At 48.2% G+C, this 17,203-nt stretch overlaps 1 protein-coding gene across 1 annotated transcript in view; it reads right to left on the bottom strand.

Moving 5' to 3' along the window:
* Positions 1 to 6,606: 6,606 nt before the first annotated feature.
* Positions 6,607 to 17,203, bottom strand: part of fance (FA complementation group E) — a 36,295-nt gene continuing 25,698 nt past the window's right edge. Inside the window, exons 7-10 of the mRNA XM_086011470.1 lie at positions 16,917 to 16,992; positions 13,632 to 13,698; positions 12,343 to 12,468; positions 6,607 to 6,974 (exon numbers count right to left, since the gene is read on the bottom strand). Coding sequence (XP_085867596.1) covers positions 6,870 to 6,974; positions 12,343 to 12,468; positions 13,632 to 13,698; positions 16,917 to 16,992 — 374 coding nt within the window. The 3' untranslated portion in view covers positions 6,607 to 6,869. The remainder of the gene's footprint in view (positions 6,975 to 12,342; positions 12,469 to 13,631; positions 13,699 to 16,916; positions 16,993 to 17,203) is intronic.

The raw sequence follows: 17,203 nt of genomic DNA, 5'->3' as shown, positions 1-17,203 counted from the left end.
TAATCATTCAACATACATTTGGCTTGTAATACATTAACATAAACATAACCATAATAAGGTGCATTGGCAGATGTGCAGGCTTTAGAGTTTATTTGTGGAGTTCAGTAGGATGACAGCCCTGGGAAAGAAGCTGTTCCTAAATCTGGTCGTACGGGTGCAAATGCATCTGTAGCATCTCCCAGATGGCAGGAGGGCGAACAGACTGTGGCTGGGGTGGGTAGGGTCTTTGATGATGGACCGTGACCTCCGTAGACAGCGTTTCTGGTATATGTGCTCTATGGTCGGTAGCCGGGTGCCGGTAATGCGTTGGGCAGTTTTGACTACCCGCTGCAGGGCTTTCCGGTCATAGTAGCTACAGCTGCCATATCATACTGTGATACAGTTTGTCAGGATGCTCTCTATAGTGCAGCGGTAAAAGTTAGAGAGGATCAGGGGTGACAGATTACATCCCTTCAGCCTCCTTAGGAAATATAGGCGCTGCTGGGCCTTCTTCACCAGAGAGGAGGTGTTGAGGGACCAGGAGAGGTCTTCCGTGATGTGGACTCCGAGGAACTTAAAGCTGTCCACCCTTTCCACCACAGCCCCATTGATGTGGATGGGGGTGTGACTTCCGCCTTTGGACTTCCTGAAGTCCACGATGATTTCTTTTGTTTTCTTTGTGTTAAGGGCCAGGTTGTTATCGGCGCACCACTTCACGAGATGCTGGACCTCCTCCCTGTAGGCTGACTCATCGTTGTTGGTGATCTGGCCTACTACCGTGGTGTCATCCGCAAACTTGATGATGGTGTTGGAACCATTAACAGCCACACAGTCGTGGGTGAAGAGGGAGTAGAGGAGGGGGCTCAGCACACATCCTTGTGGGGCCCCCGTGTTCAGGGTCAGGGGGGGTGGGGGGAGGTGTGGTTACCTAATTTGACAGACTGGGGTCTGTTTGTTAGGAAGTCCAGGGTCCAGTTGCAGAGGGAAGTGTTCAGGCCAAGAGTTTGGAGTTTGGTGGCCAGCTTGTTGGGGACGATAGTGTTGAATGCTGAGCTGTAGTCTATGAACAGCATTCTGATGGAGGTCTCCTTACCATCTAGGTGATTCAGTGCCGAGTGTAGAGCAGTTGTGATTGCATCCTCCGTTGATCTGTTTGCACGATAGGCAAACTGGTGTTGGTCAAGAGAGGCAGGAACACTGGCTTTGATGTGGGCTAAGACCAGTCTCTCGAAACACTTCATTATGATGGGTGTGAGTGCGACAGGTCGATAGTCGTTCAGGCACGTCACAGCCGTTTGTTTTGGCACAGGAATAATGGTAGCGGTTTTGAAGCATGTAGGGACTACTGCCTGGGCCAATGACAGATTGAAGATGGCGGTGAAGACATCAGCCAGCTGATCAGCACATAACTTGAGTACCCGTCCAGGGATGCTATCCGGTCCAGCAGCCTTTCGTGTGTTCACTCCACGTAGAACACCCCTTACGTCAGAGGTCGACAGAGTGAGCACCTGGTCTTCCGGGGGTGGCAAGGCTTTGGTAGCCGGCTCCCTGTTGTCCCTGTCAAAGCGAGCGTAGAAGTTGTTAAGCTCCTCCGGAAGGGAGGCATCGCTAACCGGGGGACTGGTGTTTTTGCCCTTGTAGTCAGTGATGGACTGGATGCCTTGCCACATGCGCCGGGGGTCCGAGTTGTTGCGGAAGTGATCCTCTATCCGCAGTGTCTGTTTCCTTTTGGCAGTCCTGATACCCTTTTTTAGGTTGGTCCTAGCTGCACTGTAAGCCGCCGCGTCGCCAGATTTAAATGCTGCGTTGCGTGCTTTCAACAGTGCGCGGACCTCTCCGTTCATCCAGGGTTTCTGGTTGGGGTATGTCCTGATATTTTTATGGGTCGTGACGACCTCGATGCAGCTGTTGATGTAGAATAGCACTGTGGATGCGTATTCCTCGATGTCATTATTGGCAAACATGCCCCAATCAGTGCGTTCGAAGCAGTCCTGAAGCTCCGATACTGCCCCCTCTGGCCATACTTTCACTGCTCTCACTGATGTTCTCCCTCTTTTGATGAGCGGTTTGTATGCTGGGGCTAGAAACAGGGAGAGGTGGTCAGACTTCCCAAGGTGGGGGCAGGGAATGGCCTTATAAGCGTCTACAATGCTCATGTAGACTTGATCCAGTGTGTTCTCCCCTCTTGTGGGGCAGGAGACATTCTGGTGGAATTTCGGTAGTACAGTTTTTAGGTTTATGTGATTGAAGTCCCCCGCGACGATAAAAGCTCCGTCTGGGTGCGCAATTTGTTGTTCGCTGATGGCCCTGTAGAGGTCCTTCAGTGCTAGTTTGGCATTAGCGTGTGGTGGGATGTAGACCGCAGTGATGATAACAGCCGTGAATTCCCGAGGCAGGTAGAAGGGTTTGCACCTTACCATGAGGAATTCCAAATCAGCCGAGCAGGATCTATCAATTATATCAGTGTTAGTGCACCAGGCATTGTTAGTGTAAATGCACAAACCGCCTCCCTTGCTCTTACCGGAGTCTGCAGTTCTGTCGGCGCGGGAGACCGTGCGTCCTTCTCGTTGGATGGTGGTGTCAGGGATGCTGTTGTTCAGCCAGGTCTCTGTGAAGATCATGGCGCAGCATTCCTTTGCCCTTTTCCGTGTGGAGTAATCCATTTTGTTCTCCAGTGACCTGACGTTGGCCAGGAAAATACTTGGGAGGGAGGGTTTGTGTGGGGCCCTCTTCAGCCTGTTTTGGATACCTGCCCTCTTACCCCGCTTCTGCTTGCGTGGTCTGCGCTGACTTCCGGCTGGGGAAGGACGCCACACTGGTCCCGGGGGTCGGGCGATGTCGGGAGGCAGATCGATGTCGCCGAGTGTAAGCCGCACGCAGTCGGCCCCGATGTCTAGGAGCGTCTGCCGGCTGTACGGTAGGTCAGCCTTTAATTCCCGAATCAGCAGAGTCCAGAAGAGACTCAGGAGGGTGAAAATGCTCAGTCTCCTTCCCTCTCTCTCTCCTTCCATCTCTCTCTCTCCTTCCCTCTCTCTCTCTCCTTCCTTCCCTCTCTCTCTCTCCTTCCCTCCCTCTCTTCCCCCCAGTCGCTCCCTCTCTCTCTTCCAACACCAACATGCCCTCAAAAAAGCCTCGGCACCGCCGGGCACCCCCAGCTAGTATATATATATAGAAGAGAAGGGGAAGGGCGTGTGTGGGAGGGGGGATGGGAAGGGGGTGTGGGGGGAAGGAGGAGGGAGAGAAAGGGAGGGGGGGAGGCAGCAGACCCTCTCCCCTCTGCCAGTGTTGAGAGTTGCGCTGCCGGTGGCGGTTGGAGAAGGCTAGGCCCCGGGGCCTCGGGCACCCGCACTGACATGGCCCAGCCGAGCGCAGCGCCCCGGTCAGCCCGAGCTCCACAGCCGCCGTTCGGCCGCAGGCCACAAAGCACCCGAGCCCAGCGCCGGCGATGGCTCTGCGGAGCTCCGTGCCGCCCCACCAGCCTTTAGAAAGATGGCGGCGGTGGCTACGCTCGGCTCAGACCCGCCCGGCCCACAAAGCACCTGAGCCCAGCGCCGGCGATGGCTCCATGACGCCCCACCAGCCTTTAGAAAGATGGCGGCGGTGGCTACGCTCGGCTCAGACCTGCCCGGCCAGCCTTTAGAAAGATGGCCGTGATCGCGGGCCGCTTGTTGAGCGGGACGGGAGGTGCCTAGCTCGGGCGTGGCTGGGGAACAGAGGCCGAGGCCTGCAAAAACGGTGAAAGGTAGGAAAAATTAATGAGGTGAGAGAAAATATTTACAAATTAATTAACTTTTTTAAAAAACAATTTAATTGTGTTTTAAAAGCAACTTTTTTTTTGCTGGAAATGTAGATTTGAAAATAAACACGCAGAAAGTGGGAAAAAGAAATGAAGAGTTAGGAATCAAGATGGCGGCCACTCACCTCAGCTCAGAAGGATTAGGCCCGCCCACACACGCACCGATTGGTCAACCATCAGGTCACTCAACTCTAGGATTGGTCAATCATCACGTCACTCAACTCTAGGATGGCCCGCCCACACATGCAATGAACCCGCCCCCGTGACGCAGCGATTGGTCAACCGTCGCGTCGCTCGACTGTACGATTGGTCAACCTTCACGTCACTCAATTTTGAACGTTTTTTGGATACCGTCTGAACAATTTATGTCTGACCAAGTAAATACGCTTATGACCATTCCAGAATCATAAGCTTTCTTTTGATATAACACACGTGTAGGTACGCTCTATAACTTTTGAGTGTATAAAGTACATACAGACAGACAGAAGAGCTCTTTTATATATATATATATATATATATAAAATAGATAGATAACTAGCTGGAGTGCCCGGCGGTGCCGAGGGTTTTTTGAGGGCATGTTGTTATGAAAAAAGTAGAAATAATTTATATATATATATAAAAATGAGTTTGTCTGTCTGTGTGGGAGAGAGAGGGAGGGGGAAGGAGAGAGAGGGAGGGGGAAGGAGAGAGAGGGAGGGGGAAGGAGAGAGAGGGAGGGGGAAGGAGAGAGAGGGAGGGGGAAGGAGAGAGAGGGGGGGAAGGAGGGAAGGAGAGAGGGGGGGAAGGAGGGAGAGGGGGGGAAGGAGGGAGAGAGAGGGAAGGAGACAGAGAGAGGGAAGGAGATAAAGACACCCCGGGGAAGGGGCTGCACTCAGAGCCCAGCGGGTGAAGGGCGGCCGCCATTTTGTGAGGTCGGCGGGAAGTTTGATTGCGGTGGCCGAAGGCGAGCTCTCCCTCCCTCTCCCACCTTCACTCTTTACCTCCCTCACCCTCTCTCTCCCTGCCTCACCCTCTCTCTCCCTGCCGCTCTCTCCCTCCCTGCCCCTCCCTCCCCGCTCTCTTCCCCCCCCCCCCCCCTCTCCTCGGAACCAGAACAGAGTATATCCGACACCGGGAGTCCGGGGTTCCTCATGTTTAACCAGACGGGCCGTTGGCCGGGCAGCAGTGGAAGGCCTTTCGCTCCGGACTCCCATGTCCGATTTAGGTCGGGGACGGCTCGTTGGAAAGCCCCGGTTTTCCCGGTCCAACGGCAAGAGAGGGGGAAGGAGAGAGAGAGAGGGAGGGAAGAGGAGAGCGAGAGAGAGGGAAGGAGCATTAAAATCCTGACTTTTGTGTTTTCCCGCGCAGCTGGCCAGAGAAAAGAAAAACAAAAGAGATGAAGAGTCTAATTTAAAGCAGCCTCTCCCCTGCTAAAAGGTGAGAGCCGGAGGGAGATTTTGCGGGTGAAGAGGGGCGGCCGCCATTTTGTGAGGCACTAATGGCAGTTTGAAAGATTAGGCCCCGCCCCCACACACAATGAAACGCCCGTGACGCAGCACGCTCCCCCCGTAGGATTGGTCAACCTTCACGTCACTCAATGCTAATGAGCAGATTTTTGAACGTTTTTTGTATACTGTCCGAACAATTTTTGTCTGACCAAAAAGTAAATACGCCTATGAGACTCCCCTAATCATAAGCTTTCTTTTGATACAACATATGTGTAGGTACGCTCTATAACTTTTGAGTGTATAGCAGACAGACAGACGGACGGATCCTTTTATCTATCTTATCTATATATATATATATATATAAATAAACGAGTCGATCTGTCTGTCCTTCTGTCCTCGAGCGTGCGTCTGTCCGGCTCTGCGCTCGAAAGTTATAGAGCGTACCTACGCGCGCGTTACCTCCAAAAAACGTTCAAAATTCCGCTCATTAGCGATAGTGACGTCGAGGTCGACCAATCGTACGCCAGGTTCCTGGCGCGTGCGGGCGGGCCCTCCTACAGTCGAGTGACGGGACGATTGACCAATCCTACGCTTTGGTGACCTGACGGTCGACCAATCGGTGCATGTATGGGCGGGCCTTATCGTTCTGAACCGAGGTGAGTAGCCGCCATCTTGCTTCCATTCTTTTTCCCGCTTTCTGCGTCTTTCTTTTCAAATATACATTTCCAGCAAAAAAAAATTGCTTTTATTAAATTGTTTTAAAAAAAACTTCATTCATTTGCAAATATTTTCTCTAACCTGAAGATCTTTTTCCTACCTTTCCCTGTTTTTGTAAGGCCTCAGAACCTAGGCCTCAAAGCCTGGGCCTCTCCTGCCCAGCCACACCCGAGCTAGGTAATTGTCCCACGGCTTCTGCTAAGCTCCCCCGTCCCGTCACATTACCCGGGGCAACGGTGTCAGCCACGAGGGTCACGGGACATACACAGGGTGCGCGCGCAGCAGGAGCAGCTGAGACGCGGCGTCTCTCTCTGTTCCCCGCTCGGCTCGGGCTCTCGTGAGTGCGGATCTCGGGCAGCGGGAAGGGTTACCCCGGCAACCGGGCCCGCCGGCCGTCTCTCACAGCCGCAATCGGCGGTCTTGAAGCCAGCTCGGGACATTGGGAGATCACGGGGCGGAACATCGGGGACCCCCCCTCCCTTTCCCCCCAGTCGCGCTCTCTCTCTCCCAACAACAACATCCCCTCGAAAAAGCCTCGGCACCGCCGGGCACTCCAGCTAGTGTGTATATATATATATATATGTAGGGAGAAGAGAAGATAGATAGATAGATAAGATAGATACTATAACAGAAAATGCTGGAAGCACTCAGCAGGCCAGGCAGCATCCATGGAGAGAGAAACAGAGGTAACGTTTCAGGTCTGGGACCCTTTAAATTTATTTTATTTTTATATATATGTACACACACACAGTGTCATAATCCTCAACTTAATTTAAATATAGCTGTTTGGATATCTCGATAGCCAGTCTTCCTCCATTCCCATTGTTGCTGCGAGTCATGGAACTGAAGAAGAATGTACAACCAAACTGGATGTAAAATAACTGTATCATCACAGTTCCTCTCCGTGTCCCACAATCGTTTCCTCTGTTCAAGATAACCAGAAAAGTACCTCACATTGTAACAATGTGCTTTAGTGCTGCCTGCATTGACTTTTTCAGAAATGTCGTGTGTAATGCCAAGGCACAGGACAGTGTGTTCTTGTGAGCGGGTGTTATCTAGAAAAAGCAATAACAATAAATTCAATAGGTTTTTGTATAATTTCTTCAACTGATTTTCTATTAACTTTCCTTATTCTCCTGAAGGCATCTGTGGTGGTGGTGGTTTTACAGGTTATGTGTCTTGACAGTGATGGGGGCTGAGGGGACCCTTCACAACCAAACCCAATTCTGTCCTCACCCGACATGTCCACTTTCCAACTGGGGTCACTGGATAGTTATTGGAAGCGAGGACCCTGGAGCTCAGCACCAGAGGTCTTGGCTCAATTGTAGCATTGCTACTCTCCTCCCTACTCGGACATCAAACCCAGGAACATCTGCTCTGTATGGCACGGTTAGAACACTGCTTTTGTTAGATGAGCTTTCAGCAGCCCTCCATTCAGCTTCTGGCCATATGTTCCTAAATTGTAAAGCTCAAGTGAGAAGCTGCCATTACTCCCCACTTAACCCAATTTAAAGAAAATCGAAGATAAGGCACATAACCGCAAAGTATTTTCAAGTCCTGCTGTCGCCTGCCAAAATTACTCACTATCCAGAATCATTCTAGAATGCAAAGATCAACCCCGGCTCCGATTTTCTACTGCTAACTGTCTTCTTAAACCCCTCTCCATTGTCTCCTCCATCCTCACCTCCGACAACAAGTGTGAGGAGCTCATGGATTTCTTTGTCTCTAAAATTGAGACCATCCGATCAGCTGCCACTTCCCTTCCTTCCCCTAGCCCACTGGGCCAAACTTCCTCTAAGGTTCCCCCCCCTGCCCCAACCCTGAACTCACATCTTTCTCCAGTTTCTCTCCGATCGCCCCTCATGACCATGCCACGCTCATCTTGTCCATTAGACCCACTTCCTGCTCCCTTGACCCTATTCCCACCAAACTGCTGACCACCCAACTTCCTTTTCTGGCTCCCATGTTAGGGGACATTGCCAACATTTCTCTCTCCTCAGGTACTGTCCCCCTCTCCCACAAATCTGCCCATCATCACCCTTCTCCTCAAAAAAACCCATGACCCCTGCATCCTTGCAAACTAATGCCCCATCTCCAACCTCCCTTTCCTCTCCAAAGTCCTTGAATGTGTTGTTGCCTCCCAAATCCATGTCCATATTTCTCAGAACTCCATGTTTGAATCCCTCCAATCAGGTTTCTGCCCCTGCCACAGTACCGAAACAGCTCTCATCAAAGTCACAAATTACATCCTTTGTGACTGTGACAAAGGTAAACTGTCCCTCCTCATCCTTCTTGACTTGTCTGCAGTCTTTGACACGGTTGACCACTCCGTCCTTCTCCAACGCCTCTCCACTGTCATCCAGCTGGGTGGGACTGCACTCGCCTGGTTCCATTCTCATCTATCTAATCGTAACCAGAGAATCACCTGCAACGGCTTCTCTTCCCGCTCCCGCATCGTTACCTCTGGTGTGCCCCAAGGATCTAGCCTATGCCCCCTCCTATTTCTCATCTACATGCTGCCCCTTGGCGACATCATCCGAAAACTATAATGTGGATAAATGTGAGGTTATCCACTTTGGTGGCAAAAACAGGAAGGCAGATTATTATTTGAATGGCAATAGATTGGGAGAAGGGGAAGTGCAGAGACCTGGGTGTCCTTGTGCACCAGTCGCTGAAGGTAAGCATGCAGGTGCAGCAGGCGGTTAAGGCAAATGGTATGTTGGCCTTCGTAGCAAGAGGGTTCGAGTACAGGAACAAGGATGTCTTGCTACAGTTGTACAGGGCCTTGGTGAGACCGCACCTTGAGTATTGTGTGCAGTTTTGGTCACCTTACCTGAGGAAGGACGTTCTTGCCATGGAGGGAGTGCAGCGAAGATTCACCAGGCTGATACCTGGGATGGCAGGAATGACGTATGAGGAGAGATTGTGTCGATTGGGCTTATACTCACTGGAGTTTAGAAGATTGAGAGGGGATCTCATCGAAACCTATAAAATTCTGTCAGGTCTGGACAGACTAGATGCAGGAAGGATGTTTCTGATGGCCGGGGAGTCCAGAACAGGGGGGTCATAGTCTAAGGATAAGGGGTAAGCCATTTAGGACTGAAATGAGGAGGAATTTCTTCACCCAGAGAGTGGTGAACCTGTGGAATTCTCTGCCACAGAGGGCGGTGGAGGCTAGTTCATTAAATATATTCAAGAAAGAGTTGGATATATTTCTTGAGGCTAAAGGGATATGGGGAAAAGGCAGGGACAGGGTACTGAATTTGGATGATCAGCCATGATCACATTGAATGGCGGAGCAGGCTCGAAGGGCCGAATGGCCTGCTCCTATCTTCTATGTTAAACACAGCGTCAGTTTCCACATGTACACTGACTACACCCAGCTCTACCTCACCACCACTTCTCTCGATCCCTCCACAGTCTCTAAATTGTCAGACTGCTTGTCCGACATCCAGAACTGGATGAGCAGAAAGTTTCTCCAATTAAATATTGGGAAGATCGAAGCCATTGTTTTCGGTCCCTGCCACATACTCCGCTCCCTAGCCACTGACTCCATTCCCTCTCCCTAACATCTGTCTGAGGCTGAACCACGCTGCTCGCAACCTTGGTGTCATATTTGACCCTGAAATGAGCTTCCGATCACATTTCCGCAGCATAACCAAGACCGCCTATTTCCACCTCCGTAACATCGCCCGTCTCTGCCCTTGCCTCAGCTCATCTGTTGCTGAAACCCTCATCCATGCCTTTGTTGCCTCTAGACTTGACTATTCTAACGCACTCCTGGCCGGCCTCCCATGTTCTACCCTACGTAAACTTGAGGTCATCCAAAACTTGGTGCGAGTTAGGACAATGGCAGCCAAGTCCCATTCACCTATCACCCCTGTGCTCGCTGACCTACATTGGCTCTCGGTTAAGCAACTCCTCGATTTCAAAATTCTCATCCTTGTTTTCAAATCCCTCCATGGCCTCAGCCCCTTCCTATCTCAGTAATCTCTTCCAGCCCCACAAACTGCTCCCCCCCCCCCCCCGAGATATCGGCACTCCTCTAATCCTGCCCTTGAGCATCCCTGATTAGAATCGCTCAACCACTGGTGGCTGTGCCTCCTGTTGCCTCGGCCCTAAGCTCTGGAATTACCTGCCTAAACCTCTCCGCCTCGCTACCTCTCTTTCCTCCTTTAAGACGCTCCTTAAAACCTACCTCTTTAACCAAGCTTTTGGTCACCTGCCCTGATTTAACCTTATATGGTTCGGTGTCAAATTTGTTGTCTTAAAATGCTACTGTGAAGCGCCTTGGGATGTTTTACTACGTTAAAGGCACTATATAAATACAAGTTGTTGCTGTTGAAAAACCTTTCCAGAAAAAAAGTAACGCTTGGGATAAGAATTAAGGATTAAAATACAACTGGACTAAAGTAGAGCAAAGCCTCCAGCATAGCACAAACTATATAAACAGCCCCTGTATCAATTATAGGAAAAGAACAAATCCAGCTCTAGCAGGCAGCTAGATTGAATCTGAAGTAAAATGAATTTGGCCAGTATCAGTCAAATTCTCAATTGAAAAAAAACCACAGGTCAGAACTGCTGAAAGTATGTGTGATCAACATTCAAGCATGTCCACCTTCATTGCAACTTAATTTCTTAATGCTATAAAGGAAGATAGCTGTGCAGTTACTAGTGTTTCTTAATCACTCTTCACACCAGCCTTTTATACATTAGAACTGAATGTTAGTATCTGCTTGGAAACCGTGCCCACCACTTAAAATGTCCACGTTTAAACCAGCAGTCCCTCATGTTGGCCAAAGTGCGATAACTATTAACCATCTGCGTTAATGTTAATTGCAAAGTTGCCGGTTATAGCGTCTTAAATGCTCCGTTTAGTTTGGGCAGAGACAACTGTGCTTACTCACCTGTGATATTGCATGAGTGAAGTACACATGAAAAGCTGCTGCATTTTTAAAAAACTGTATTTAACAAAAATAATACCATGCACAATAATTCCAGCAGCTGAAATGTCGTGTCCTAATTCGGTGTTTGGGTTGTTTAAATGGTTGTCCTGCTCCTCCAGTTTCCTGATTGCGGCTAGGGTGAGGTTGGAGCTGCGGAGCGCTTGGTCAGGTCTCGGGTCCGGCAGTAAGGAGGTTCGTTCAGGGAGCTGTGGATGCTGATGAGCGACGGCAACATTCTTATACCGTTACCACACTATGGTTAGTGGACTCTACACTCTATTGCCAACAGCACCAAACCATGCCCAGGAATAACCAATAGCTGCCAACTACACTGGAATGGTGCTGGCAGGGGTATGCTGCAGGTGAGTAAAGCGGGATTGTGCTGACCTGCTGTCTGATATCGGCAGCGGGTCCGCGGGGCTGCCGGCACTGGATCATTAACACGATCCACAGAGTGTGTGTGTGTGTGAGAGAGTTGTATCAGCCATCGCGCATCAACAGGCAAATTGAGTTCACACAAATGCGCCTGCTTTAAGTGGTGGGGACTGTATATTGAAATCCTCATTCAGTGACGTAACTAATACCAATTGGCTGAGGCCATCACTCCATTAGTGAAGAAAATAAAGAGGACTTTAATTAAATGACTACTCAGGTAGATGCCATGCAGCAGTCAAGAGCCAATTTAAAAATAATCTCTATTACGATGCAATGAACTCCTTTTCCTTTAATTTCCCAAGCATTTAGAAAAAAAAAGAAAAAAGTTATACTGCAACAGAGACCACTTAAGCTGCACATTTATCTGATCTGAGTACTTAAGTCCGGTGGTTACAAAGTTAAGAATGTTTCATTCCACTGCAATGCGACCATCTAATTGTACTGTTAAATGAATACAGTACATTAAACACAGGAATCTAAATTTCCCACTGTCGCAGAGTTGACCACATCTTCAGAGTGGCCCAATTAGTCCAGTCACAAAGATGTGTCTCCACCCCAGCTGATTCTCTGGCCTTGGGGTCAACTGCATCATTTTGGCAGGCATCAGAGCCGTTAACCGGTGGACCCGGTGCTGCCGGCGTATATCTCCAACAGTAAAAAGGAAATGGCAGAAAAGCCAACGCAATTGATCACCAGACTCCAAAACATTTACATTTTGAATGGGACCCATGCTGTCCACCTCAGCTGGCCATGGACAGGCATCCCTTGTGTCCTGCGTTGCTAGGACGCAAACAACAGAACCGAAGTTGGATGCGCATTTCCTCTTTTTGCAGATTATTCCATTACATCCACATCTAGGTGGATGGACATATTGTTGCCCATCTACCTCCCCTCGCTCCACTTCTGGCAGGAAGGCTTTGGGGATGAGGGGGTGTGAGCTGGACTCCAGTCGCATTCCTCCCCCCCACCCCCGCAGCTCTGTTGAAAAATAAGTTAAGACCTCAGCCTGAGTTTTGCCTCAAAGCCCAGCTGTAATACTCACATAGATCTGGTACTTTGTGAGTGTAGCTAGGACCATCTTGGCATATTTCACAGATTTGTTGAATCTCGCAGCCTGCTGGCTTAGCTTTTGAACAAACTGCTCAAACAGGTCGGACGTTAGTTCTACCTATTAAGAAAAATAGAATGGTAACTGTTCAAATAGCAGCCTAAATACTGTTCAAATAGCAGACTAAATACTGTTCAAATAGCAGACTAAATACTGTTCAAATAGCAGCCTAAATACTGTTCAAATAGTAGACTAAATACTGTTCAAATAGCAGCCTAAATACTGTTCAAATAGCAGACTAAGTTCCTGGCTGGCATTCCTCCCTCAACCATCAACATGAAAACAAATTATCTGGTCCTTTATTAATATGCTGTTTGTGAGACATTGCTATGCGACTGTTGGTTGCTGCATTTGTTAACATACCAACATTGACGACACGTATATAAAAATAAGCAGCCTATCATTTATAAAGCAATTTGGAACGCCCTGGTAAAAATGATAAGGGGCTTCATAAACACAAGTTCTTTATTTCTTTAGATTATGAGCCATTTCAGAGGGGCCAATACTGGATTTTAAATCCACAGTGGGTAGTACACATATCGACACTGTTCAGTTTTCTTTCTTTGAATTATTATCTCCACCACCTGACTGCCTTTCTACTTCTAGGTTATGAAGGCAAGAATAGAAGTTGGTGATTCCTATTATCAATGAAGACGCTCACAGAGTATAGAACCAAGATGTAAGCAGGACTTGGGAGGTAAGCCTGCAACAGCTGACGGGGAGGAGAGCCTTGTATTAAGTATTGCACAGAAGGGAACATTTACAACACACACGATCGTAATTCAGAATATGTGTATCTATCATTATCATTTATTCAGCCAAGAAAAAGAGCAGCTCCATTAACTAAGATAGCATATGGACGGAAACAGTTTCAAGTCAGTACTGTCAAACAAAGTTGACATAATTCTGAAAGTGCTTGGTTACTCTCTGAAATGAATGGGAAGTAGTTTTGTACTCTGCAGCAATTCCCCCCCTCAATCCTCTCTCTGGGGTACAGTTCCACTGTGCCAGCAGCCCTCTGGCACCATGCCCAACAACAGTACAGATTTAGTTATGAATTTGATGCAAATCACAAATATAGATGGTATTTTATATGTTGGCAGATACTAGCCATTTATTTCTAGGTCAGCGGGTTGGTTTTGCTGTTGTAAGCACTTGCTCAATGAATCTATAGAGTGTCTTGTGGTGTCGCCAGGTAGTAGTTACTTGCTTTCATTTCTCACCTTCCTCTCAAGCAGTGTATGGACCACAGAAAGTATTTCTTCACTCCATGTGATGGACAAGACGCGTCTGTAAGTATATCACAATAATTAGCAGGAATGGCCAACACACTTGAAAGAAAATCCTAATACAGGAAACTTTGTGATATCCGGCACCGACCCGTTGCCGTTAGATCAAAACTGCCGGACAAACCAGCGCTAATGTTGAAACATACGGAGCTTTTCAGCTCCGTGTGAATCAACAAACCCTGTTGCTTAGCAACAGCTTCAAAACAGTCGGCTGCAGCTTAAAAACGTCTCTAGCTGAAGCTGTTGCTTAGCTACAGACCTTGCAGAGCCTGACTGGGGAAAAAAAAAGCAACGAGAAGTAAAAAAACTTATAGGAAACGGCTCCTGAATTTTGCCGGTAGATAGAGCTTTCCGGACTTTTAACCTCCGGATAAACCAGTTTCCTGTAGATGGTCTTTTATAAAAGACACTATAACCATCGTTCATCCTCATAGTTCAATTCTCCCCATTCTTTTCTTGCCCGCATTAGGACCTTCCACAGACCACATTCTTACTGTGCCTGCTGTACACTATTATGTGGAGTCCCTTCAGCTTTCCTTGTCTGATAAAGAAGGCAGGTGAACTCGTCCCAAGACAGTCTGGCACTGTGGAAATCAAGTTGTACAACATACATTGCTGCTGTGACTTGTCCACCAATTTAGCTCAGTGTTTAAACTCTAGCCTCTGTGAGTTCAAGCCCCACCAGGACTTGAGCACATAATGCAGGCCGACACTTCAGTGCTGCATTGTCGGAGGTCCAGGTCTTCGGATGAGACATTAAACAAAGCCCCCGTCTGCCTCTTTGAGTGGATGTAAAAGATTTCATGGCCCTTTTTCCAAATGAATGCTCCTGGTGTCCTGGCCTAACACTCATCCCTCAACCAAAAACAGATTAACTGGTCATTCATCTCAATGATGTTAGTGGAGCTTACAATACAAGTGGCTACACTTCAAAAGTGATTTTACAGTATGCTTAATGTACCAACTGATCTGGATTCAGTCAGAGCCAACAACAAACCAGTGGAAGTTGCAGAGCTCTGCCTCTGGCTTAAACTCATTTTCTCCCCATTTAATCCTGTGAACATTTTCATAAGCACGATAAGGTCTGCGCTGAAAGTAGAAGATATCTCACTGTCAGCAGGGCTTTTGCAAATGGTGCAAGGTTCCCAAACCTGTAACCACAGCTGTGCAAAATAGTCAGTTCTTAAATGTTTATATTTGGTCATCTTTAACTGAAGCTGCCAAGGTTCACAAGGATTCCTTCTGCAGCTGTGCTTTCAACACTGCTCGCACAAAAGTCGTTCTTACTCTTTTCCTCCCTCAGTACTGATTAAAGGGGAAGTAAAATCTCAGGGAGTGCGTTTTGTTGAATTTGTTCCCCCTTTCCATGGAGGTGGATGATACTCGTACTCGTGTGGCTGTTAATGGTTCCAACACCATCATCAAGTTTGCAGATGACACCACAGTAGTAGGCCAGATCACCAACAACGATGAGTCAGCCTACAGGGAGGAGGGTCCAGCATCTCGTGAGGTGGTGCGCCGACAACAACCTGGCCCTTAACACCAAGAAAACAAAGGAAATAATCGTGGACTTCAGAAAGTCCAAAGGCGGAAGTCACACCCCCATCCACATCAATGGGGCGGAGGTGGAAAGGGTGGCCAGCTTTAAGTTCCTCGGAGTCCACATCACGGAATACCTCTCCTGGTCCCTCAATACCTCCTCTCTGGTGAAGAAGGCCCAGCAGCGCCTATATTTCTTGAGAGGCTGAAGGGATGTAATCTGTCACCCCTGATCCTCTCTAACTTTTACCGCTGCACTATAGAGAGCATCCTGACAAACTGTATCACGGTATGGTATGGCAGCTGTAGCTCCCATGACCGGAAAGCCCTGCAGCGGGTAGTCAAAACTGCCCAACGCATTACCGGCACCCGGCTACCGACCATAGAGCACATATACCAGGAACGCTGCCTACGGAGGGCACGGTCCATCATCAAAGACCCTACCCACCCCAGCCACAGTCTGTTCACCCTCCTACCATCTGGAAGACGCTACAGATGCATTCGCACCCGTACGACCAGATTTAGGAACAGCTTCTTTCCCAGGGCTGTCATCCTACTGAACTCCACAAATAAACACTAAAGCCTGCACATCTGCCAATGCACTTTATTATGGTCATATTTATGCTAATATACTGCAAGCCAAATGTATAAATGTATGTTGAATGTTTAAGTGTCCTAATCCAAATTGTACACTCTCGGGAGCCGCAAGCCTACATTTCGTTGTACTGCACTTGTGCACTAACAATGACAATAAAAGTTGATTTGATTTGAAATTCATTTTTAAAACATCAATTTTGTGGTTACCATAAAGACCCTCAGATAGGGCCTCCCTCACTGCTCGGCCTCTGTGGTAAAGTCATAAGAATATAAGAAATAAGAGCAGGAGTAGGCCATATGGCCCCTCGAGCCTGCTCCGCCATTCAATAAGATCATGGCTGATCTTCGACCTCAACTCCACTTTCCCGCCCAATCTCCATATTTCATAATTCCCTTAAGAGTCCAAAAATTTATCAATCTCAGCCTTGAATATACTCAACGACTGAGCAATAACAGCCCTCTGGGGTAGAAAATTGCAAAGATTCACAATCCTCTAAGTGAAGAAATTTCTCCTCATCTCAATCCTAAATGGCTGAGCCCTTATCCTGAGACTATGCTCCCTAATTCTCGGTTCTGCGGCCAGGGGAATCAGCCTCTCAGCATCTACCTTGTCAAGCCCTCTCAGCATCTTATGTTTCAATGAGATCACCTCTCATTCTTCTAAACTCCAGAGAGTATAGGCCCAATCTACTCAATCTCTCCTCATAGGACAACCCTCTCATCCCAAGTCGACCAACATCGAGTGGCTGCGTTGCAAACTGGCCTGACCCCACAAAACCACACTGCAGGCTGGGAATGCAGCTCCAGAATGGCCCGCTGGCTCTTCTGCAGTCACCGTCCTCTTGTTTGCAATGAAGCTGCTCCAGGAGCACAGAGGCTTCCTGGATTGAATGCCCACCAGAAAAGCAGCCCAGCAGGGAGGGACACATGAAGAGAATCTCAACAGCGGCTTAAAAAAAAATGAAGATTTTTTTCTTCCATTTAACCATATGAATCGATACTTTCAAATAAGTTTTTGTGAGGGAGGAACAGTACGAGACATACACGCGATGTAAACTTTCATTATCAATAGAATAAATCAACCTAAAAATCACTGTTAGATGCTCTGGTTCGAGGCAGTCTTCTGTAAGTCTGCAGATCAGCTCCACTTGAACATTTCCTGTAAAGAATCCAGAAACACTGATGTTCCCATTAAACTGCATTTTAATAGTTACTGCCTATTTAAGTAAAATCCGCTATACAAAAAAATTACTTTATTATAGTTATGGATCAGATGGTAAGAGACTGAAATTTGCCATAATGCATTGTTGTAGAGCGTGGAACGATGCAGATACATGCCCACAAACTGCCTGCATTGAGGGCTCTTAACC

This window comes from Somniosus microcephalus, chromosome 18 (assembly GCF_052327205.1).
Source record: "Somniosus microcephalus isolate GS21.2 chromosome 18, FLI_Smic_1.0, whole genome shotgun sequence".
NCBI lineage: Eukaryota > Metazoa > Chordata > Chondrichthyes > Squaliformes > Somniosidae > Somniosus > Somniosus microcephalus.
The sequence above is the reverse complement of the archived record's forward strand: the minus strand, read 5'-3'. Positions and strand labels throughout refer to the sequence as shown.